A 24,573-nucleotide genomic window follows, 5' to 3' on the forward strand; every position below is an offset into this window, starting at 1 on the left:
CAAGCAAATTTTTCAGCAAATCTCAAATGTCTACCTGTTCATTTACTGGAGTTTTAAGGGACAGTCTACACCAAAATTGTTATTTAAAAAAAAAAAAAAAAAAAAAAATAGCAAACGCCTTTACTACCTATAAGCTATTAGAGAGATTATCAGAAACCACATTTTTATGCTTACTTGAATGTCAACATCTCATGTAGTAGAGTATACAAAAATCTTTAAATCCCGGAGCAAAAAAAAAAAAAAAAAAATCGGAAACACAGTGAGGACAGATACCCTTAGAAACAAGAGCAGCATTGTGCTGATTAGAATGCATAAGATGATCCCTACATGATTTGCAAAGCTGAGCAGGGGGACTGCATCAACCAGCTTGCAAAAAAAAAAAAAAAAAAAAAAAAAAAAAACACTTTATATTAATAGGAAAAAAAAAAAATGTTTTAGTATAATGTTGAGCCAACAGGAGAAGACTAGGGAACGGTCCCTACAACAGGCCTGTGACTAACTACCATAGGGTGTTCTTTTGCCACTGCCCATACTCTAAAGTCATCCCTATGTCCAGACAGTAGCCCTCTGAGGGGAAACTTGGCCTCAAACCAGTCTGAGTACCCTTCTCACAAACACCTGGAGCACCTTCTTTCTTCACCTTCCTCCCGCTAAGGCAAAGACAAGATTAGTTTCCACTAAGGTGGGATGGGTTTTAAGGGCTCTTGGAATCTTTGCCTCCTCCTAGTGGCAAGAAGTATAATTCCCAGGCGTTATGGATCATGGACTCTCAACACCTTTATGAAAGAAAGTATCTGTCCTCAATTGGCTTCCGCAGGGATCAAATAAGAACACACTAAGCTATTGGTATTTTGCTAACATAATGACTGTGGCTAGCTTTGTCTACCCCAGTACAAGTCCAGATAGTCTTCTCCAGATAAGGAAAGTGGTGGGTGGAGTTTGGCTATTGAAAAACATTTTCAATAAACAAAAAGGTTGTAATACCTTTTGTAAATTTTATAAATTACAAGTTGTTTTCTGTTCCTTTAAAAGGGACAGTGTACCATCAATTTATCCTCTAATGTTCTACCATTGATCCCATTTTACTTGCTGGAGTGTAATTAAATTGTTTACAAAAAACTCCTTTACCTTTATTTTGTCAATTAAAATAGCGGATTCCACCTATACACAAAATTCCAATATCCTTTAATATTTGCTATAAAAAAAAACAACACAACAAGCGAATAAAAGAAATTACACTTCCAGTGGTGAGTTGGCTCGATATGTAATAAAATGTTAATTTTCAATTATTCTCTCAAAATAATGGGCTTGACTATAAAGACAGAGATAAGATAAGGAAGCATGTCTGTGTGTAAAAAGTGATAAGATAAGTACGTATTATCTCCCTACAAGTTTAACCCATTTTAATAGGTTCTGGTTTCAAACAGCAAAAATAAACTTAAAGGAACAATTTCCTATACATTGCAAACACAGTTTACAGTACACTATGTCCCTTTAATCTTATCACAGAAATACAGGACATGTGTTAGCTCAGAATCCTATACTTGATGAGAGAGAATAGTTAACAGACTCTGGACGGCCTTAAAATGGATAAATAAATCTAAGATCAGTCTGTACGTGGCAAAGCGTATATCATAGGAGCTGCTGAAAGGTCTCAATTCATTCTACTAAAGCCCTCATCTAAACACAGCTGACCAGGGATTTAGAAGAAAAAAAAAGTCTCACTTAATATCCGCAGCCTGCTTTAATTTTCAGCCAACAACATTTATCCCTGAACTTCAGCTAGTGAAAAACATATTCAAACCAACATTTATTGAAGGGAGATCAATCGCTACTAATCTATGTTGAGTGTCAAAAAGATGCCTGGCCTACTTACTTTTTCGTAGTGGGTCTCCATGCACAGAAATATGGTGTAGGCGGTGAGGCAAGCTAAGCAGCCTTCAAGGTAGGACTGTCCCCCCAGTTTCTCTGCCTCAGCATACAGGTTATTTAGTGTCCGCACCGTCTCTTCAAACTGCTGCCGGTCAATCTGTGAACAGAGAGTAAGAATAAGACGGTTCACGTTATGTTTTTTTCTCTCTCACTATAATATGATAAAAGTTGGCAAAATATTTTAGGGAGGAATAATTCAAAAGCAATTACAGATAAGTAAATCACAATAAAGAGAAATTAAACTCAAAATATTATAATTTCCCCATAAAATGTTCAATTAAGCTTAGTAAAATGACAAATTTGTTTTTGTTTTCTTTGCCTGTAATTAATCACTAAAATCACAGTTTTTCCAATTTCCCCTAGAGAGGCTGTGGTACACTCTGGATGATTCAGAAACTTGACACTACAAGATGCTAAAACCATGAATAATGCACCAGTTGAAACTCATTTATATATGTCCCTAAATGGACACAGCAATAGAGATTGGATAAACAATACTCAATAGACTATACTTTTTAAGAGGTATGTCCCCTGCATTGCAAAACAATCTAAATTCAGTTTTAAATATTTTAAATCTGTATGCAGTTTATTTGCAAGGTTGTTAATTGCAGATATATAGCAAGCCAAGACAAAATGTAGGGACTGGGAGATTTCACACGTGTTAGAAATCTTTTGGTATATAAAAACAAAACAAAATAACAAACAAAACCACACACACACAGATATGGGTAAAATGTATGTACTGTGTTTCCATTAACTCGAATAATATTGCCCAACTTATCTAATTTTCAGGAGGGCCAGGACAGATTTTCTAGGCACCACAAGCACACAAGCTACTGGAGTCCTGCACATCAAAATGGCATTAATGTCTCTATCATACAATGTGTAATAGGCTGAATCAGCAATACTATGGAAACTTACACCGATTTGTAGCTTTTTATTGTCAAGACAGCATTAACCATTTGCTAATCACTACCCTAATCTATAAATGGGGAAACATGTCCAAGGTAGCGCATAATAGTGCTATATTTAGAATTGTGACAACGTAGAAGGTATCAATGAACTCACATAGAGACCTTACCATATGAGCTATTTTACTAGCATAACAAGGGGGAACTGGGGTCCCCAAGCTTAGAATCCTGACTATATGCTTGCTTCTGTAATGGTCACTTATAGGAATGAAACCATCTATGTAGAGTTTTGTTTTATTCATGCAAAGAAAAACACCAAAGACATGGGCTTATACAGGCTGATGCGGACACAAACATGGTCTGACGCGGGCACATTTAAATCACTGTCCTCAATAGAAACAGCAATAAATGTGCAAAATGCAGCAGACCACCTTTGTTTTAACTGCATTGTAAAGGTTTCATCATCCAACTATGCCCTCATAAGAGATGGAGGAAACAAACATCAGAACTGAACTAGAGGTCAGATAATTGTGTATATAATGTAGATAATGACATTTTCAGACTATAAAGTTATGTCTCTTAAACTCTCTGTAGTGGGTGCTTGGTGCATATTGTGCAACAATAAATAGTAAACACTACATTTTCAGGTGCTGCTTTGTGCCGTCTTATTCTTTGTGTCGCTAAATCACCTAATTTACTATGCTTTTTTTTACTTTACTATCCCATTAAAGTGAAAATTAGTAAATTGAAAAAGGTGTTCAAAAGTCCATGTTCTGTTATTAAATTTGCTTCATTCTCTAGGCATCCTTTGCTGAAGGAGCATCAATGTGCTACTGGGAGCTAGCTGAGAACACTGGGTGGGCCAACAATCAGCAGCTATCTTCCAGCACTGCATTCCTGCTTCTGAGCCTACCTAGCTATGCTTTTTAATGGCGAAATAAAAGAGCAAAGCAAATTTGATAACAGAAAAAAAATTGAAAAAGTGGTTTATAATTGCATGAACTAGCTGAATCACAAAAGTATAGTAATTCTGTCCCTTTAATAAAAAAATACATGACTGCATATTTACTTCTTGCATTGGCCACCACTATAGGTCTTTTCCCCCCATAAAACATGGTGATGTGGAAGAGACAAAGTGATATAATCTTAAAAGTCCCTTGATTTAAAAAGAAAAAACAGAATTTATGTTTACCTGATAAATTACTTTCTCCAACGGTGTGTCCGGTCCACGGCGTCATCCTTACTTGTGGGATATTCTCTTCCCCAACAGGAAATGGCAAAGAGCCCAGCAAAGCTGGTCACATGATCCCTCCTAGGCTCCGCCTACCCCAGTCATTCGACCGACGTTAAGGAGGAATATTTGCATAGGAGAAACCATATGTTACCGTGGTGACTGTAGTTAAAGAAAATAAATTATCAGACCTGATTAAAAAAACCAGGGCGGGCCGTGGACCGCACACACCGTTGGAGAAAGTAATTTATCAGGTAAACATAAATTCTGTTTTCTCCAACATAGGTGTGTCCGGTCCACGGCGTCATCCTTACTTGTGGGAACCAATACCAAAGCTTTAGGACACGGATGAAGGGAGGGAGCAAATCAGGTCACCTAAATGGAAGGCACCACGGCTTGCAAAACCTTTCTCCCAAAAATAGCCTCAGAAGAAGCAAAAGTATCAAATTTGTAAAATTTAGAAAAAGTGTGCAGTGAAGACCAAGTCGCTGCCTTACATATCTGATCAACAGAAGCCTCGTTCTTGAAGGCCCATGTGGAAGCCACAGCCCTAGTGGAGTGAGCTGTGATTCTTTCAGGAGGCTGCCGTCCGGCAGTCTCATAAGACAATCGGATAATGCTTTTAATCCAGAAGGAGAGAGAGGTAGAAGTTGCTTTTTGACCTCTCCGTTTACCAGAATAAACAACAAACAAAGACAAAGTTTGTCTGAAATCCTTAGTAGCTGCTAAGTAAAATTTGAGAGCACGAACTACATCCAAGTTGTGCAACAAACGTTCCTTCTTTGAAACTGGATTAGGACACAAAGAAGGCACAACTATCTCCTGGTTAATGTTTTTGTTAGAAACAACTTTTGGAAGAAAACCAGGTTTAGTACGCAAAACCACCTTATCTGCATGGAACACCAGATAAGGAGGAGAACACTGCAGAGCAGATAATTCTGAAACTCTTCTAGCAGAAGAAATTGCAACCAAAAACAAAACTTTCCAAGATAATAACTTAATATCAACGGAATGTAAGGGTTCAAACGGAACCCCCTGAAGAACTGAAAGAACTAGGTTGAGACTCCAAGGAGGAGTCAAAATTTTGTAAACAGGCTTGATTCTAACCAGAGCCTGAACAAAGGCTAGAACATCTGGCACAGCTGCCAGCTTTTTATGAAGTAACACAGACAAGGCAGAAATCTGTCCCATCAAGGAACTTGCAGATAATCCTTTTTCCAATCCTTCTCGAAGGAAGGATAGACTCTTAGGAATCTTAACCTTGTCCCAAGGGAATCCTGCAGATTCACACCAACAGATATACCAAATTATGTGGTAATTTTTCTGGTTACAGGCTTTCAGGCCTGAACAAGAGTATTAATAACAGAATCTGAGAACCCTCGCTTTGATAAGATCAAGCGTTCAATCTCCAAGCAGTCAGCTGGAGTGGGTCGAACGGACCTAGAACAAGAAGGTCTCGTCTCAAAGGTAGCTTCCATGGTGGAGCCGATGACATATTCACCAGATCTGCCTACCAAGTCCTGCGTGGCCACGCAGGAGCTATCAAAATCACAGACGCCCTCTCCTGATTGATCCTGGCTACCAGCCTGGGGATGAGAGGAAACGGCGGGAACACATAAGCTAGTTTGAAGGTCCAAGGTGCTACTAGTGCATCCACTAGAGCCGCCTTGGGATCCCTGGATCTGTACCCGTAGTAAGGAACTCTGAAGTTCTGACGAGAGGCCATCAGATCCATGTCTGGAATGCCCCACGGTTGAGTAACTTGGGCAAAGATTTCCGGATGGAGTTCCCACTCCCCCGGATGCAATGTCTAACGACTCAGAAAATCCGCTTCCCAATTTTCCACTCCTGGGATGTGGATAGCAGACAGGTGGCAGGAGTGAGACTCCGCCCATAGAATGATTTTGGTCACTTCTTCCATCGCTAGGGAACTCCTTGTTCCCCCCTGATGGTTGATGTATGAACTTGGCCCTCGCTAGCTGAGGCCAAGCTTTGAGAGCATTGAATATCGCTCTCAGTTCCAGAATATTTATCGGTAGAAGAGATTCTACCCGAGACCAAAGACCCTGAGCTTTCAGGGATCCCCAGACCGCGCCCCAGCCCATCAGACTGGCGTCGGTCGTGACAATGACCCACTCTGGTCTGCGGAAGGTCATCCCTTGTGACAGGTTGTCCAGGGACAGCCACCAACGGAATGAGTCTCTGGTCCTCTGATTTACTTGTATCTTCGGAGACAAGTCTGAATAGTCCCCATTCCACTGACTGAGCATGAACAGTTGTAATGGTCTTAGATGAATGCGCACAAAAGGAACTATGTCCATTGCCGCTACCATCAAACCTATCACTTCCATGCACTGCGCTATGGAAGGAAGAGGAACGGAATGAAGTATCCGACAAGAGTCTAGAAGTTTTGTTTTTCTGGCTTCTGTCAGAAAAATCCTCATTTCTAAAGGAGTCTATTATAGTTCCCAAGAAGGGAACCCTCGTTGACGGAGATAGAGAACTCTTTTCCACGTTCACTTTCCATCCGTGAGATCTGAGAAAGGCCAGGACAATGTCCGTGTGAGCCTTTACTTGAGGAAGGGACGACGCTCGAATCAGAATGTCGTCCAAGTAAGGTACTACAGCAATGCCCCTTGGTCTTAGCACCGCCAGAAGGGACCCTAGTACCTATGAGAAAATCCTAGGAGCAGTGGCAAATCCGAAAGAAAACGCCACGAACTGGAAATGCTTGTCCAGGAATGCAAACCTTAGGAACCGATGATGTTCCTTGTGGATAGGAATATGTAGATACGCATCCTTGAAATCCACCTTGGTCATGAATTGACCTTCCTGGATGGAAGGAAGAAGTGTTCGAATGGTTTCCATCTTGAACGATGGAACCTTGAGAAACTTGTTCAAGATCTTGAGATCTAAGATTGGTCTGAACGTTCCCTCTTTTTTGGGAACTATGAACAGATTGGAGTAGAACCCCATCCCTTGTTCTCCTAATGGAACAGGATGAATCACTCCCATTTTTAGCAGGTCTTCTACCCAATGTAAGAATGCCTGTCTTCTTATGTGGTCTGAAGACAACTGAGACCTGTGGTCTTGAAAAGACCTATCCTGAGGAAGGGCGTGGCCCTTGCCCCCAGTGATATCAGAGATAATCTCTTTCAAGTCAGGGCCAAAGAGTGTTTTCCCCTTGAAAGGAATGTCAAGCAATTTGTTCTTGGAAGACGCATCCGCTGCCCAAGATTTTAACCAAAGCGCTCTGCGCCACAATAGCAAACCCAGAATTTTTTCGCCGCTAACCTAGCCAATTGCAAGGTGGCGTCTAGGGTGAAAGAATTAGCCAATTTAAGAGCACGAATTCTGTCCATAATCTCCTCATAAGAAGAAGAATTACTAATAATCGCCTTTCCTAGCTCATCAAACTAGAAACACGCGGCTGCAGGGACAGGGACAATGCATGCAATTGGTTGTAGAAGGGAACCTTGCTGAACAAACATCTTTAGCAGACCTTCTAATTTTTTATCCATAGGACTTGGAAAGCACAACTATCTTCTATGGGTATAGTGGCGCGCTTGTGTAGAGTAGAAACCGCCCCCTCGACCTTGGGGACTGTCTGCCATCAGTCCTTTCTGGGGTCGACTATAGGAAAACAATTTTATAAATATGGGGGGAGGTACTAAAGGTATACCGGGCCTGTCCCATTCTTTACTAACAATGTACGCCACCCGCTTGGATATAGGAAAAGCTTCGGGGGGCCCCGGGGCCTCTAAGAACTTTTCCATTTTACATAGTGGTTCTGGAATGACCAGATAATCACAATCATCCAAATTGGATAACACCTCCTTAAGCAGAGCGCGGAGATGTTCCAACTTAAATTTAAAAGTAATCACATCAGGCTCAGCTTGTTGAGAAATGTTTCCTGAATCTGAAATTTCTCCCTCAGACAAAACCTCCCTGGCCCCCTCAGACTGGTGTAGGGGCCCTTCAGAAACCATATCATCAGCGTTCTCATGCTCTACAGAATTTTCTAAAACAGAGCAGTCGCGCTTTCGCTGATAAGTGGGCATATTGGCTAAAATGTTTTTGATAGAATTATCCATTACAGCCGTTAAATGTTGCATAGTAAGGAGTATTGGCGCACTAGATGTACTAGGGGCCTCCTGTATGGGCAAGACTGGTGTAGACGAAGGAGGGGATGATGCAGTACCATGCTTACTCCCCACACTTGAGGAATCATCTTGGGCATCATTTTTACTAAAATTTTTTATGACATAAAATTTATGACATAAAATACATATAGTTAAATGAGAAGGAACCTTGGTTTCCCCACAGTCAGAACACAATCTATCTGGTAGTTCAGACATGTTAAACAGGCATAAACTTGATAACAAAGCACAAAAAAACGTTTTAAAATAAAACCGTTACTGTCACTTTAAATTTTAAACTAAACACACTTTATTACTGCAATTGCGAAAGAGTATGAAGGAATTGTTCAAAATTCACCACAGTGTCTTAAAGCCTTAAAAGTATTGCACACCAAATTTGGAAGCTTTAACCCTTAAAATAACGGAACCGGAGCCGTTTTTATATTTAACCCCTTTACAGTCCCTGGAATCTGCTTTGCTGAGACCCAACCAAGCCCAAAGGGGAATACGATACCAAATGATGCCTTCAGAAAGACTTTTCTATGTATCAGAGCTCCACACACATGCAGCTGCATGCCATGCTGTCCTCAAAAACAAGTGCGCCATACCGGCGCGAAAATGAGGCTCTGACTATGATTAGGGAAAGCCCCTAAAGAATAAGGTGTCAAAAACAGTGCCTGCCGATATAATCATATCAAAATACCCAGAATAAATGATTCCTCAAGGCTAAATATGTGTTAATAATGAATCGATTTAGCCCAGAAAAAGTCTACAGTCTTAAAAAGCCCTTGTGAAGCCCTTATTTACTATCTTAATAAACATGGCTTACCGGATCCCATAGGGAAAATGACAGCTTCCAGCATTACATCGTCTTGTTAGAATGTGTCATACCTCAAGCAGTAAGAGACTGCACACTGTTCCCCCAACTGAAGTTAATTGCTCTCAACAGTCCTGTGTGGAACAGCCATGGATTTTAGTTACGGTGCTAAAATCATTTTCCTCATACAAACAGAAATCTTCATCTCTTTTCTGTTTCTGAGTAAATAGTACATACCAGCACTATTTTAAAATAACAAACTCTTGATTGAATAATAAAAACTACAGTTAAACACTAAAAAACTCTAAGCCATCTCCGTGGAGATGTTGCCTGTACAACGGCAAAGAGAATGACTAGGGTAGGCGGAGCCTAGGAGGGATCATGTGACCAGCTTTGCTGGGCTCTTTGCCATTTCCTGTTGGGGAAGAGAATATCCCACAAGTAAGGATGACGCCGTGGACCGGACACACCTATGTTGGAGAAAAAGGGAATGAAGAATACACTTACAGCAAAGTTCCCCAAACTTTTTTTTTTTTTTTTTTAAATAGGGCGGGTCACTAATGGCAGGATTATGGGTAAGATTTCTCGAAGTCCCGCAGACAGGGGTGTATATCTTGTGCAATGCCGCCCTCTCAATCTCCCCAGTCGGAAAAGTCAGGGGGGGATATAGATATGCCACATAACAGGTGGCGAAAAGGCTGTAAGTTCGGCTGCAAATTTGCTCATGCGAACGTGCAACTGGATCCTATGATAAATCTAGCCCTATGTACTCGTACGCTAAAGGCAATGCCACAAAATTATCATAATTTTTGTTTTTATTTTTATAATCATAAATTTTAGTTAAATATTTCAAATAGCCCAAATAAACATTCTTATAGTGAATGTAAAGTTGAATGAATGAGTGGCCAGTTTTTAAAAATACTAATAAAAACAAGGGCACTTTTATTCATTTTAAACACTTACCCTTTTTCTTTAGGAAATCCAGACCGGCGAGCCTCCGCCCGCAGCTCCTCTGTACTTACCTCAGCAATGACGAAACCGACTTTCTCCAATTATGGCGTGTACTTGGAGCATCCATCTCGTGAGACCACGCAATAATTGTAGGAAGCCGGTTTCATCATCAATATGCTAAGCACAGAGGAGCTGCATGCGGAAGATCGCCGGTCTGGGTTTCCTAAAGAAAAAGCTAAGTATTTTTAAAAAAATGCTGCAATGTAAAGTGGAATTTCTTTTTCGATACATTATAGGATACCTGTTTTCTGCTCAGTGGTGCTGAGAGCCACACAAAAACTCTTGGAGAGCATTAGGCGACTCAGAGCGTAGTTTTTCCTTTTTTAAAGCAAATATAAAAAGAGAAATGAAACCTACAGATCTAAGTTACAAATAACTAAAATCCATTATACTGTTCTCCCACAAACCGTTTAATTCAACCACATAAATATAGTATGGAAGAAAAGAAATCTGTAACTACAACTAAATACAGTAATATAAATGCAGTGTTCTTACTAGGACTTTTTAAAAGGGATATTCAACACTAAATAAATGCTAGAAAAAATGATGTATTCAAAGAAAAGATTAGTCTGAGAATAACATGTAGATTATTTTTTTTAAAGTTTCATTAGTTGTTTATATAGTGATAAAATAAGTAACATTTTAGTGTCTATAAAAAAATGGGGGCTGCCATGTTGTAACTTAGGTTACCTTCTCTGCTGTGGCCAAATAGGAACAGTTATAAATAGGTCACTAGAGTGTGCAGCCAATGGCTGTGTGGAATATAACAGTGTACTGCACTTCTGTTTCTAACAGGAACTGAAAAGCTCATAATTTCAGAATGGAATAAAGGAAAATGGAACAAAATAAGTTATGAAAGTATATAGCAGACTTCTTTTAATATATGTGATTTACTATTTTATATTACCATCTCAAAGTGTTTAATGTGCGTTTAAAGTAATTAAATGCATACTGCCCCCTTATCTCAGTTCTTTTGACTTGCATTTTAGCCAATCAGTACCGATTTAAAATAATTCCACGGGAGTGAACACAATGTTATCTGACAAACATGAACAGCACTGTCTAACTGTGAAAAACTGATTTATAAAAGTGGTTGAAGTCTGCCACTCAGTGCATTTTGACGGTATATGAGCATACCTAGGGTTAGCTTTCAACAAAGAATACCAAGAGAACAAAGAAAATTTGATAATAAAAGTAAATTGGAAAGTTGTTAAAATTGCATGAGCTATCTGAATCATGAAAGTTTCATTTTGACTTGACTGTCCCTTTAAATTTAGCTTTTATATTGTACAATGTTAGCACTTTTTAGAACACTATTATATAAGAAACTTGATATACATAAAAAGCTTTATCCATGTGTGAGGGGGGGGGGAGGATTTTAATATGTTCATTTATTTATCTAATTATTTTATATACTGTACAAAGGATTCTTCAGGGAGAAGCAGTGTGTAAGCACAAGAGCTGCCCTCTGAATCAGGAAATATACCAGACACACTGATATAGGAGGTTGCTATCCATCCCCAAGAGAAACCAGAGGGCTTGGTCATTTCATTTTCAGCTAAACTTGAGCCAAAGAAATCAAACCTGGCCAGAGTTCTGTACAGAAAAATATTAGCTTAATGCATGTGATATTGAAAAGCCCTGAGGCAGCATGAAGAGAACGGACTGGAATGCCCAGTAACAACACACAGTGGGAGGTGGGGGAGAAGACGGCCTCTAAGAAAAGTGGTTCAAATCACTGTATACAGCAAGAGAGATAAATAACCACATCATATATAAATTGAAGTTAGAGCTCCTCGGGCAGCAGTATATTACTTTAGTGGCACCAACATGTTATATCATGCCAGACTGACACAAGAAAGGAAATTACTTCTGATGGGACAGTCCTATTTCCATCTTTTTTTTTTTGTAAACGCGATTTAACATTGACAAAAAAATAATGTTAGTGTTAATCTTAAATGAACGCTCAAGCCAAAATTAAACTTTCATGATTCAGATAGCACATGCGACTTTAAACAACTTTCCAATTTACTTCCATTAACAAAATGTGCACAGTCTGTTTATATTTACACTTTGAGTCACCAGATCCTACGAGCGTGTGCAAGACTTAAAGGGCCATAATACCCAAATGTTTAAACACTTAAAAGTGATGCAGCATAGCTGTAAAAAGCTGACTAGAAAATATCTCCTGAACATCTCTATGTAAAAAAAGAAAGATATTTTACCTCAAAAAGTTCCTCAGTAGCCACCTCCCATTGTAAAGGATTTGTAAGCAGCATTTTAGTGTGTTTGTCCTGGGACATCTGAAGGGATGAGCATCGTGCACTCTCATATTATTTCACCAATCAGGTAAAGGAAGCTTACTATGAAATCTCATGAGAGTTAAGTCAAATCTCATGAGATCACAGTAAGAGTTCATGACCTCAGCACTGCTGATGCCGATTGGCTGCTGTTCATTTCTTCATTTTTGTAAATTTGTTTACCTGCAGCTGGGAGCAGCTGAGTATAACTTTTTACACAGAACTTACTCTGCTGAGCTGAGGAGATTGTGAGGTAAAATATCTTCCTTTTTTACATAGAGATGCTCAGGTGATATTTTCCTGTCAGCTTTTTACAGTTATACTGCATCAGTTTCAAGTGATTTAGCATATGAGTATTATGTCCTTTTAACAGAATATAAGTATATGCATTTGTGATTGGCTGGTGGCTGTCACATGATACATCAGGAGCTGGTAGTGGTATGTATTTCTTCTGAATACGCTGTGTGTGTCATATAAGCCATCACTGACTCTCTGAGAAGGTGCAGTGTTTGAATACTGGTGCACAGGCCTTCATCAGATATGTGTGTATGTTGCATAAAAACAGTAATAGCTTTTATTGGAAGCATTTTTACTAATGGAAATTTATAGCAAAATTTTTTATAATACAAATTGAAATGGTGTGTGTGTGTGTGTGTGTGTGTATACACACACATATTCTGAGACATCTTGTACATTTGGGTCCCAAAACAGTGTCATCGGCCAGATGGACAGATACAATTATCAAGCCATGTTCCAAGGTATCACTTTTGAAAAAAGAAAGGTAGGTGCATGTAGAATAAAACACTTAATAAGTAGCGCTCATTAAAATGTTTTCACAATTATAACTTGGATTATTCTACATCTCTCTATACACAAACATCCTTGCCAAACTAACAAATATGTCAACTCCTAAGCTAGGACATTCTTCTAAGCTAGGACATTCTTCTGTGCAGTCAGAAAGAAATAAGAAAATAAATAAAAGTAAAATTTTATACTTCTCGTTAATTCCTTCACGTTCCAGAACTAAGTAGAACATGATTGATTACTAAAGGGACACTTGAGTCAAAATAAACTTTTATGAATCAGATAGAGCATGCAGTTTTAAAGACAAATGTACTTCCATTATCAAATTTTGCACAGTCCTTTTATATTCACACTTTCTGGGGAACAAGTTCCTACTGAGCATGTGCACAAGCTCACAGGGTATACATATACTAGTCTGATTGGCTGATGTCGGTCACATGATACGGGGGTCAGAAAATTAGAAAAATAAATTTATAAAGGAAAAAAAAAATAAAAATCTACTGCTTATTTGAAATTTAGAGTACGTGTTATCATTGTCTTTTTATTATACACCTCTACTGCATTGAGTGATCCTTAAAGGGATATTCTGATCAAAATTTAAAGGGCCATGATATCCAAATGTTGAAACACTTGAAAGTGATGCAGCATAGCTGTAAAAATCTGACTAGAAAACATCACCTGAACATCTCTATGTAAAAAAGAAAGATATTTTACTTCAAAAGTTTCTCAGTAGCCACATCCCATTGTAAAGGACTTCTAAGCATCAAATCAGTATGTCTGTCCAGGGACAGCGAAAGGAGCGAGCATTCATGCACACTCATTTCCTTATTCAGTTTAAGGAAGTTTACTATGAAATCTCATGAGATCACAGTAAGGAAGTTCATGACCTCAGCAATGCTGTTCATTTCTTCATTATTTATTTTGTTACCTGCAGCTGGGCTGTAGCTGAGTATAACTTTTTACACAGAACTTACTCTGCTGAGCTGAGGAAATTGTGAGGTAAAATATCTTCCCTTTTTTACATAGAGATGCTCAGGTGATATTTTCCTGTCAGCTTTTTACAGCTATACTGCATCAGTTGCAAGTGATTTAGCATACAAGTAGCAGAATTTTCAGACATTTCAAATGGAACCCCTTCTTCCTTTCACCTCTCTCTCTCTCTAGTTTTAACTTTAGCCAATTAAGGCAGAGAGGAAGAGAAGAATAACGTGATTTAATGTGTGTTCACTCAGAAAGGGGATTTTTTTTGTTTATTTGCGCTTCTCCATAGGGGAGCTGAGGAGATTTAAATATAAATTTATCCAGTCAGATAAGTATCTGCTACTTATTGATCAATGAAAATAAACAAATATTCTTCATGAACCAATAGCAATATTTATACAGCCCCACTAGTAACTGTTAATTTTGCACTTTTTTTATACATTGTTTTTGAGGACAGACAGACATACAGTCTTTGGGCTCCATTATTACGCATTGTTATATATTTTTGCGCCATGTTGAGACTCCCCCCCCCCCCCCATTTTCTAACATTGATTCTACAACTGGTAGAGAATAGATTTCTAAAGCTGTTCTCCACAGTAGTTATGGAGAACTTTAGTTGAAATAATTTTTTATTACAAAACATATACAGAGTATGTCACACATCATACATTTGTCTTACAAATATCATCATCTTTTTTTTTCCCTCTTTCTGCTATGCGTCCATCAATTAAGAGTCTATAACAGATATTGTGTTTCCGCAGTCAGAGAAAGTAAGTAGCAAGGACTGCTAGTAGGGTAGACGATGACTGTACATATGGACCATTGAATTCCAACTGTCTGTGTGATTATTCATACGTTTATTAATAGCACCATGGATTAGGGGGTTATGGAGAACTTTAAAGGGACACTGAACCCAATTTTTTTATTTTGTGATTTAGATAGAGCATGCAATTTTAAGCAACTTTCTAATTTACTCCTATGATCAATTTCTTTGTTGTCTTGCTATCTTTATTTGAAAAAGACGACATCTAAGCAATTTTTTGGTTCTGTACAGCACTTGCTTATTGGTGGGTGAATTTATCCACCAATCAGCAAGAACAACTCGGGTTATTCACCAAAAACGGGCCGGCATCTAAACTTACATTCTTGCTTTTCAAATAAAAAAACCAAGAGAATGAAGAAAATTTGATAACAGGAGTAAAATTAGAAAGTTGCTTAAAATTGCATGCTCTATCTGAATCGCAAAAGAAAAATGTGTGTTTAGTGTCCTTTTAATCACACATTTGCAGGAGAACTGTCAATCCGCTAAAGGATAAAGAAATTGTAAGTTTGTAACTAGTCAAATTGAGGTGCGCTATAGGAATTGCAACTACAAACCTAATTTAACCCTCTTTTTGGCGAACCTGTGCGCCAAGGAGAACAGGAAGAGAGTATGAAAAAGTTGAACTTGCCCAATTATAGGCACATTTTTAAATAATAAAAGTCATTTAAAAATATAGGAGAAAAGTAATGATAAATCTTGCCCATAAAGCAAAACAGTGCAAATGTTTAGGGTGGTTAAAATAATGCTTTGGCATGCTGGAAGGCCAACGTGTGCTATAGAGGAAAAAGATCATAAAAGAAATACATTTAAATTTTATGACAAAAAAAAAAAAAAAAAAGCAAAACACAACCTAGAACAATCTCCCATACTCGAAGGGGAAGATGTATAAGCCGTATGACTAGAGCAAATACAGTTGTATGCAAAAGTTTAGGCACCCCTGACAATTTCCATGATTTTCATTAATTAATTGGGTGTTTGGATCAGCAATTTCATTTTGATCTATCAAATAACTGAAGGACACAGTAATATTTTAGTAGTGAAAACATAATTTATGTAAGAACTTACCTGATAAATTCATTTCTTTCATATTAACAAGAGTCCATGAGCTAGTGACGTATGGGATATACATTCCTACCAGGAGGGGCAAAGTTTCCCAAACCTTAAAATGCCTATAAATACACCCCTCACCACACCCACAAATCAGTTTAACGAATAGCCAAGAAGTGGGGTGATAAGAAACAAAGTGCGAAGCATATAAAATAAGGAATTGGAATAATTGTGCTTTATACAAAAAAAAAATCATAACCACCACAAAAAAGGGTGGGCCTCATGGACTCTTGTTAATATGAAAGAAATTAATTTATCAGGTAAGTTCTTACATAAATTATGTTTTCTTTCATGTAATTAACAAGAGTCCATGAGCTAGTGACGTATGGGATAATGACTACCCAAGATGTGGATCTTTCCACACAAGAGTCACTAGAGAGGGAGCGATAAAATAAAGACAGCCAATTCCTGCTGAAAATAATCCACACCCAAAATAAAGATTAACGAAAAACATAAGCAGAAGATTCAAACTGAAACCGCTGCCTGAAGAACTTTTCTACCAAAAACTGCTTCAGAAGAAGAAAATACATCAAAATGGTAGAATTTAGTAAAAGTATGCAAAGAGGACCAAGTTGCTGCTTTGCAGATCTGGTCAACCGAAGCTTCATTCCTAAACGCCCAGGAAGTAGATACTGACCTAGTAGAATGAGCTGTAATTCTCTGAGGCGGAATTTTACCCGACTCAACATAGGCAAGATGAATTAAAGATTTCAACCAAGATGCCAAAGAAATGGCAGAAGCTTTCTGGCCTTTCCTAGAACCGGAAAAGATAACAAATAGACTAGAAGTCTTACGGAAAGATTTCGTAGCTTCAACATAATATTTCAAAGCTCTAACAACATCCAAAGAATGCAACGATTTCTCCTTAGAATTCTTAGGATTAGGACATAATGAAGGAACCACAATTTCTCTACTAATGTTGTTGGAATTCACAACTTTAGGTAAAAATTCAAAAGAAGTTCGCAACACCGCCTTATCCTGATGAAAAATCAGAAAAGGAGACTCACAAGAAAGAGCAGATAATTCAGAAACTCTTCTAGCAGAAGAGATGGCCAAAAGGAACAAAACTTTCCAAGAAAGTAATTTAATGTCCAATGAATGCATAGGTTCAAACGGAGGAGCTTGAAGAGCTCCCAGAACCAAATTCAAACTCCAAGGAGGAGAAATTGACTTAATGACAGGTTTTATACGAACCAAAGCTTGTACAAAACAATGAATATCAGGAAGAATAGCAATCTTTCTGTGAAAAAGAACAGAAAGAGCGGAGATTTGTCCTTTCAAAGAACTTGCGGACAAACCCTTATCTAAACCATCCTGAAGAAACTGTAAAATTCTCGGTATTCTAAAAGAATGCCAAGAAAAATGATGAGAAAGACACCAAGAAATATAAGTCTTCCAGACTCTATAATATATCTCTCGAGATACAGATTTACGAGCCTGTAACATAGTATTAATCACGGAGTCAGAGAAACCTCTTTGACCAAGAATCAAGCGTTCAATCTCCATACCTTTAAATTTAAGGATTTCAGATCCGGATGGAAAAAAGGACCTTGCGACAGAAGGTCTGGTCTTAACGGAAGAGTCCATGGTTGGCAAGATGCCATCCGGACAAGATCCGCATACCAAAACCTGTGAGGCCATGCCGGAGCTATTAGCAGAACAAACGAGCATTCCCTCAGAATCTTGGAGATTACTCTTGGAAGAAGAACTAGAGGCGGAAAGATATAGGCAGGATGATACTTCCAAGGAAGTGATGATGCATCCACTGCCTCCGCCTGAGGATCCCGGGATCTGGACAGATACCTGGGAAGTTTCTTGTTTAGATGAGAGGCCATCAGATCTATCTCTGGGAGCCCCCACATTTGAACAATCTGAAGAAATACCTCTGGGTGAAGAGACCATTCGCCCGGATGCAACGTTTGGCGACTGAGATAATCCGCTTCCCAATTGTCTACACCTGGGATATGAACCGCAGAGATTAGACAGGAGCTGGATTCCGCCCAAACCAAAATTCGAGATACTTCTTTCATAGCCAGAGGACTGTGAGTCCCTCCTTGATGATTGATGTATGCCACAGTTGTGACATTGTCTGTCTGAAAACAAATGAACGATTCTCTCTTCAGAAGAGGCCAAAACTGAAGAGCTCTGAAAATTGCACGGAGTTCCAAAATATTGATCGGTAATCTCACCTCCTGAGATTCCCAAACTCCTTGTGCCGTCAGAGATCCCCACACAGCTCCCCAACCTGTGAGACTTGCATCTGTTGAAATTACAGTCCAGGTCGGAAGAACAAAAGAAGCCCCCTGAATTAAACGATGGTGATCTGTCCACCATGTTAGAGAGTGTCGAACAATCGGTTTTAAAGATATTAATTGATATATCTTCGTGTAATCCCTGCACCATTGGTTCAGCATACAGAGCTGAAGAGGTCGCATGTGAAAACGAGCAAAGGGGATCGCGTCCGATGCAGCAGTCATAAGACCTAGAATTTCCATGCATAAGGCTACCGAAGGGAATGATTGAGACTGAAGGTTTCGACAAGCTGTAATCAATTTTAGACGTCTCTTGTCTGTTAAAGACAGAGTCATGGACACTGAATCTATCTGGAAACCCAGAAAGGTTACCCTTGTTTGAGGAATCAAAGAACTTTTTGGTAAATTGATCCTCCAACCATGATCTTGAAGAAACAACACAAGTCGATTCGTATGAGACTCTGCTAAATGTAAAGACTGAGCAAGTACCAAGATATCGTCCAAATAAGGAAATACCACAATACCCTGTTCTCTGATTACAGACAGAAGGGCACCGAGAATCTTTGTGAAAATTCTTGGAGCTGTAGCAAGGCCAAACGGTAGAGCCACAAATTGGTAATGCTTGTCTAGAAAAGAGAATCTCAGGAACTGATAATGATCTGGATGAATCGGAATATGCAGATATGCATCCTGTAAATCTATTGTGGACATATAATTCCCTTGCTGAACAAAAGGCAATATAGTCCTTACAGTTACCATCTTGAACGTTGGTATCCTTACATAACGATTCAATAATTTTAGATCCAGAACTGGTCTGAAGGAATTCTCCTTCTTTGGTACAATGAAGAGATTTGAATAAAACCCCATCCCCTGTTCCGGAACTGGAACTGGCATAATTACTCCAGCCAACTCTAGATCTGAAACACAATTCAGAAATGCTTGAGCTTTCACTGGATTTACTGGGACACGGGAAAGAAAAAATCTCTTTGCAGGAGGTCTCATCTTGAAACCAATTCTGTACCCTTCTGAAACAATGTTCTGAATCCAAAGATTGTGAACAGAATTGATCCAAATTTCTTTGAAAAAACGTAACCTGCCCCCTACCAGCTGAACTGGAATGAGGGCCGTACCTTCATGTGAACTTAGAAGCAGGCTTTGCCTTTCTAGCAGGCTTGGATTTATTCCAGACTGGAGATGGTTTCCAAACTGAAACTGCTCCTGAGGACGAAGGATCAGGCTTTTGTTCTTTGTTGAAACGAAAGGAACGAAAACGATTGTTAGCCCTGTTTTTACCTTTAGATTTTTTATCCTGTGGTAAAAAAGTTCCTTTCCCACCAGTAACAGTTGAAATAATAGAATCCAACTGAGAACCAAATAATTTGTTTCCCTGGAAAGAAATGGAAAGTAGAGTTGATTTAGAAGCCATATCAGCATTCCAAGTCTTAAGCCATAAAGCTCTTCTGGCTAAGATAGCCAGAGACATAAACCTAACATCAACTCTAATAATATCAAAAATGGCATCACAGATAAAATTATTAGCATGCTGGAGAAGAATAATAATATCATGAGAATCACGATTTGTTACTTGTTGCGCTAGAGTTTCCAACCAAAAAGTTGAAGCTGCAGCAACATCAGCCAATGATATAGCAGGTCTAAGAAGATTACCTGAACACAGATAAGCTTTTCTTAGAAAAGATTCAATTTTTCTATCTAAAGGATCCTTAAACGAGGTACCATCTGACGTAGGAATGGTAGTACGTTTAGCAAGGGTAGAAATAGCCCCATCAACTTTAGGGATTTTGTCCCAAAATTCTAACCTGTCAGGCGGAACAGGATATAATTGCTTAAAACGTTTAGAAGGAGTAAATGAATTACCCAATTTATCCCATTCTTTGGAAATTACTGCAGAAATAGCATTAGGAACAGGAAAAACTTCTGGAATAACCGCAGGAGCTTTAAAAACCTTATCCAAACGTATAGAATTAGTATCAAGAGGACTAGAATCCTCTATTTCTAAAGCAATTAGTACTTCTTTAAGTAAAGAGCGAATAAATTCCATCTTAAATAAATATGAAGATTTATCAGCATCAATCTCTGAGATAGAATCCTCTGAACCAGAAGAGTCCAAAGAATCAGAATGATGGTGTTCATTTAAAAATTCATCTGTAGAGAGAGAAGATTTAAAAGACTTTTTACGTTTACTAGAAGGAGAAATAACAGACAAAGCCTTCTTTATGGATTCAGAAACAAAATCTCTTATGTTATCAGGAACATTCTGCACCTTAGATGTTGAGGGAACTGCAACAGGCAACGGTACATTACTAAAGGAAATATTATCTGCTTTAACAAGTTTGTCATGACAATTATTACAAACAACAGCTGGAGGAATAGCTACCAAAAGTTTACAGCAGATACACTTAGCTTTGGTAGATCCAGCAGGCAGTGATTTTCCTGTAGTATCTTCTGGCTCAGATGCAACGTGAGACATCTTGCAATATGTAAGAGAAAAAACAACATATAAAGCAAAATAGATCAAATTCCTTATAAGACAGTTTCAGGAATGGGAAAGAATGCCAAATATCAAGCTTCTAGCAACCAGAAGCAAATGAAAAATGAGACTGAAATAATGTGGAGACAAAAGCGACGCCCATATTTTTTAGCGCCAAATAAGACGCCCACATTATTTGGCGCCTAAATGCTTTTGGCGCCAAAAATGACGCCACATCCGGAACGCCGACATTTTTGGCGCAAAATAACGTCAAAAAATGACGCAACTTCCGGCGACACGTATGACGCCGGAAACGGAAAAGAATTTTTGCGCCAAAAAAGTCAGCGCCAAGAATGACGCAATAAAATGAAGCATTTTCAGCCCCCGCGAGCCTAACAGCCCACAGGGAAAAAAGTCAAATTTTTGAGGTAAGAAAAATATGATAATTCAATGCATAATCCCAAATATGAAACTGACTGTCTGAAAATAAGGAAAGTTGAACATTCTGAGTCAAGGCAAATAAATGTTTGAATACATATATTTAGAACTTTATAAATAAAGTGCCCAACCATAGCTTAGAGTGTCACAGAAATAAGACTTACTTACCCCAGGACACTCATCTACATGTTTGTAGAAAGCCAAACCAGTACTGAAACGAGAATCAGTAGAGGTAATGGTAAATATAAGAGTATATCGTCGATCTGAAAAGGGAGGTAAGAGATGAATCTCTACGACCGATAACAGAGAACCTTATGAAATAGACCCCGTAGAAGGAGATCACTGCATTCAATAGGCAATACTCTCTTCACATCCCTCTGACATTCACTGCATGCTGAGAGGAAAACCGGGCTCCAACTTGCTGCGGAGCGCATATCAACGTAGAATCTAGCACAAACTTACTTCACCACCTCCCTTGGAGGCAAAGTTTGTAAAACTGATTTGTGGGTGTGGTGAGGGGTGTATTTATAGGCATTTTAAGGTTTGGGAAACTTTGCCCCTCCTGGTAGGAATGTATATCCCATACGTCACTAGCTCATGGACTCTTGTTAATTACATGAAAGAAATGAGGTTTATTGGATTAACAGAAAAATGTGCAATATGCATCCAAATGAAATTAGACAGGTGCATACATTTGAGCACCCTTGTCATTTTGTTGATTTGAATACCTGTAACTACCTAGCACTGATTAATTGGAACACACAATTGGTTTGGTGAGCCCATTAAGCCTTGAACTTCATAGACAGGTGCATCCAATCATGAGAAAAAGGCATTTAAGGTAGCCAATTGCAAGTTGTTCTTTTTGACTCCTCTGAAGAGTGGCAACATTGGGGCCTCAAACCAACTCTCAAAATTACCTGAAAACAAAGATTGTTCAACATTATGGTTTATGGAAAGGCTACAAAAAGCTATTGCAGAGATTTAAGCTGTATCCACTGTGAGGAAATGGAAGACCACAGGCACAGTTCTTGTTAAGGCCAGAAGTGGCAGGCCAAATAAAATATCGGAGAGGCAAAGGATGGTGAGAACGGTCAAAAACAGCCCACAGACCACCTCCAAAGACCTACAACATCATCTTGCTGCGATGGTGTCACTGTGCATCGTTCAACAATTCAGCGCACTTTGCACAAGCTGTATAGGAGAGTGATGCGGAAGAAGCCTTTTTTGCACACACGCCACAAACAGTCGCTTGAGGCATGCAAACACACATTTGGACAAGCCAGCTTCATTTTAGAAGAAGGTGCTGTTGACTGATGAAACAAAGATTGAGTTATTTGGTCATAAGTTATACATGGCGGCAAAAGAACACAGCGTTCCAAGACAAACACTTGCTACCCACAGTAAAATTTGGTGGATGTTCCATCATGCTGTGGGGCTGTGTGGCCAGTGCCGGTACTGGGAATCTTGTTAAAGTTGAGGGTCGCATGGATTTCACTCAATATCAGTACTTGAGAATAATGTTGAGGAACCAGTCAAAAAGTTGAAGTTACGCCGGGGCTAGATATTGCAACAAGACAACGACCCAAAACACTGCTCAAAATCTACTCTGGCATTTATGCATAGGAACAAGTACAATGTTCTGGAATGGCCATCCCAGACCTGAATATCATTGAAAATCTGTGGGGTGATTTGAAGCAGGCTGTCCATGCTCAGCAACCATCAAACCTAATGTTTTGCAAGGAGGAATGGCCCAAAATACCTTCATACAGATACTCATTACAGGCTATAGGAAGCGCCTAAAGGCTGTTATTTCTGCTAAAGGAGGCTCTACTAAATATTGATGCAATATTTCTGTTGGGGTGCTCAAATTTATGCACCTATCTAATTTTGTTTGGATGCATATTGCACATTTTTCTGTTAATCCAATAAAGCTCATTTCACTACTGAAATATTACTGTGTCCTTCAGTTATTTGATAGATCAAAATGAAATTGCTGAATGCAGGGCTACTAGATCTAAAACCTGTGGGTTTGACAAGAAAGAGGATACTTTTGTTTCTAGTGTTACAAAAACATCAATGCATAATGAATCAGACGAAACCAACCAAACACAAGTAATATACCTGCTCACCTGTAGGGTGAGTACTGTAAGGAAAGATTCAGATAGAGCATGCAATTTAAAAAAAAATTAAAAAAAAAAAAAAAATCCAATTTATTTAGATTATGTACACACATACACCTAGATTACGAGTTTTGTGCTAAAAAGGGTGCGAAACCGACGCCAAATAAAATGCATTATTGCACTCTCCATAGCGCTGCCATTAAGAGTTACTGAAAATCCTCCTTGTGCTGTGCGTTAAGCTCCATACCTCACAAAAGCCAAGCTGAGTTTACGTGCTCGTGCACGCTTTTCCCCCATAGACATCAATGGGGAGAGTGTTAGAAAAAACAAACAAAAAAAAAAAAAAAAACACCTGCGATTGCGGAGTGGAGATCACAGTAATGCAACCCCATTGATGTCTATGGAGAAATTAAAGTTACGTTTAATCCTAACACCCTAACATAAACCCCAAGTTCCGCCTCTCCCCAACATTGCCGACAATAATAAAAATTATTAACCCCTATTCCGCTGCTCCGCGACACTAATAAAAGTTAACCCCTAAACTGCCGGTGTACCTTGCATTCCTATTGGCTGATTTGATTCTTCAAATCAGCCAATAGGATTTCAGAAGCTCTCACCCTATTGACTGATTTGAATTTGAGGAATCAAATTAGCCAATAGGAATGCAAAGTACGCCATTTTGAAACGGCTATCTTTCATTCAACTTCAGTGTATGGCAGTGACCGTATAAAAAGAAGACGCTCCGCGCAGGATGTCTTCCAAGATAGCTCCGTCCGCGCCGGGATGAAGATAGAAGACGTTCCCGAGAGGAAGGTGTCGCCACCTAGATAAAGATAGATGTCCGGACTTCAGGAATCGTGAGAAGATTTTATGGTGTTAGTGATAGGTTTTTTTTTTTCATTTTTTTGTGTGTTTTTTTTTTTAGATTAGGGCACTTTGGGCACTTGAAAAAGAGAGCTGAATGCTCTTTTAAAGGGCAATGCCCATACAAATGCCTTTAGGGGCAATGGGTATCTTAAGATTTTTAGAGTTAGGTTTTTGGTTGGTTGGTGGGGGGGGGGGTTAATTTTTTTTTTTTAACGTAAAAGAGCCGTTTGACTTAGGGCAATGCCCTACAAAAAGGCCCTTTTAAAGGGCTATTGGTAGTTTATTGTAGGTTAGGGGGTGTTTTTATAGGGCTATAAGATTAGGTGTAATTGTTTATTTTTGATAATTTCAT

The 24,573-nt window shown here is 38.9% G+C and overlaps 1 protein-coding gene across 1 annotated transcript in view; it reads right to left on the minus strand.

The window, feature by feature from the left end:
* The window catches only part of GOLGA7 (golgin A7), a 123,767-nt gene that overhangs the window by 74,581 nt on the left and 24,613 nt on the right, over positions 1-24,573 (minus strand). Inside the window, exon 3 of the mRNA XM_053718127.1 lies at positions 1,877-2,029. Within this exon, the coding sequence (XP_053574102.1) occupies positions 1,877-2,029 (153 nt within the window). The remainder of the gene's footprint in view (positions 1-1,876; positions 2,030-24,573) is intronic.

The sequence above is a fragment of the Bombina bombina genome, chromosome 6 (assembly GCF_027579735.1).
Source record: "Bombina bombina isolate aBomBom1 chromosome 6, aBomBom1.pri, whole genome shotgun sequence".
In the NCBI taxonomy this organism is placed as follows: Eukaryota; Metazoa; Chordata; class Amphibia; order Anura; family Bombinatoridae; genus Bombina; species Bombina bombina.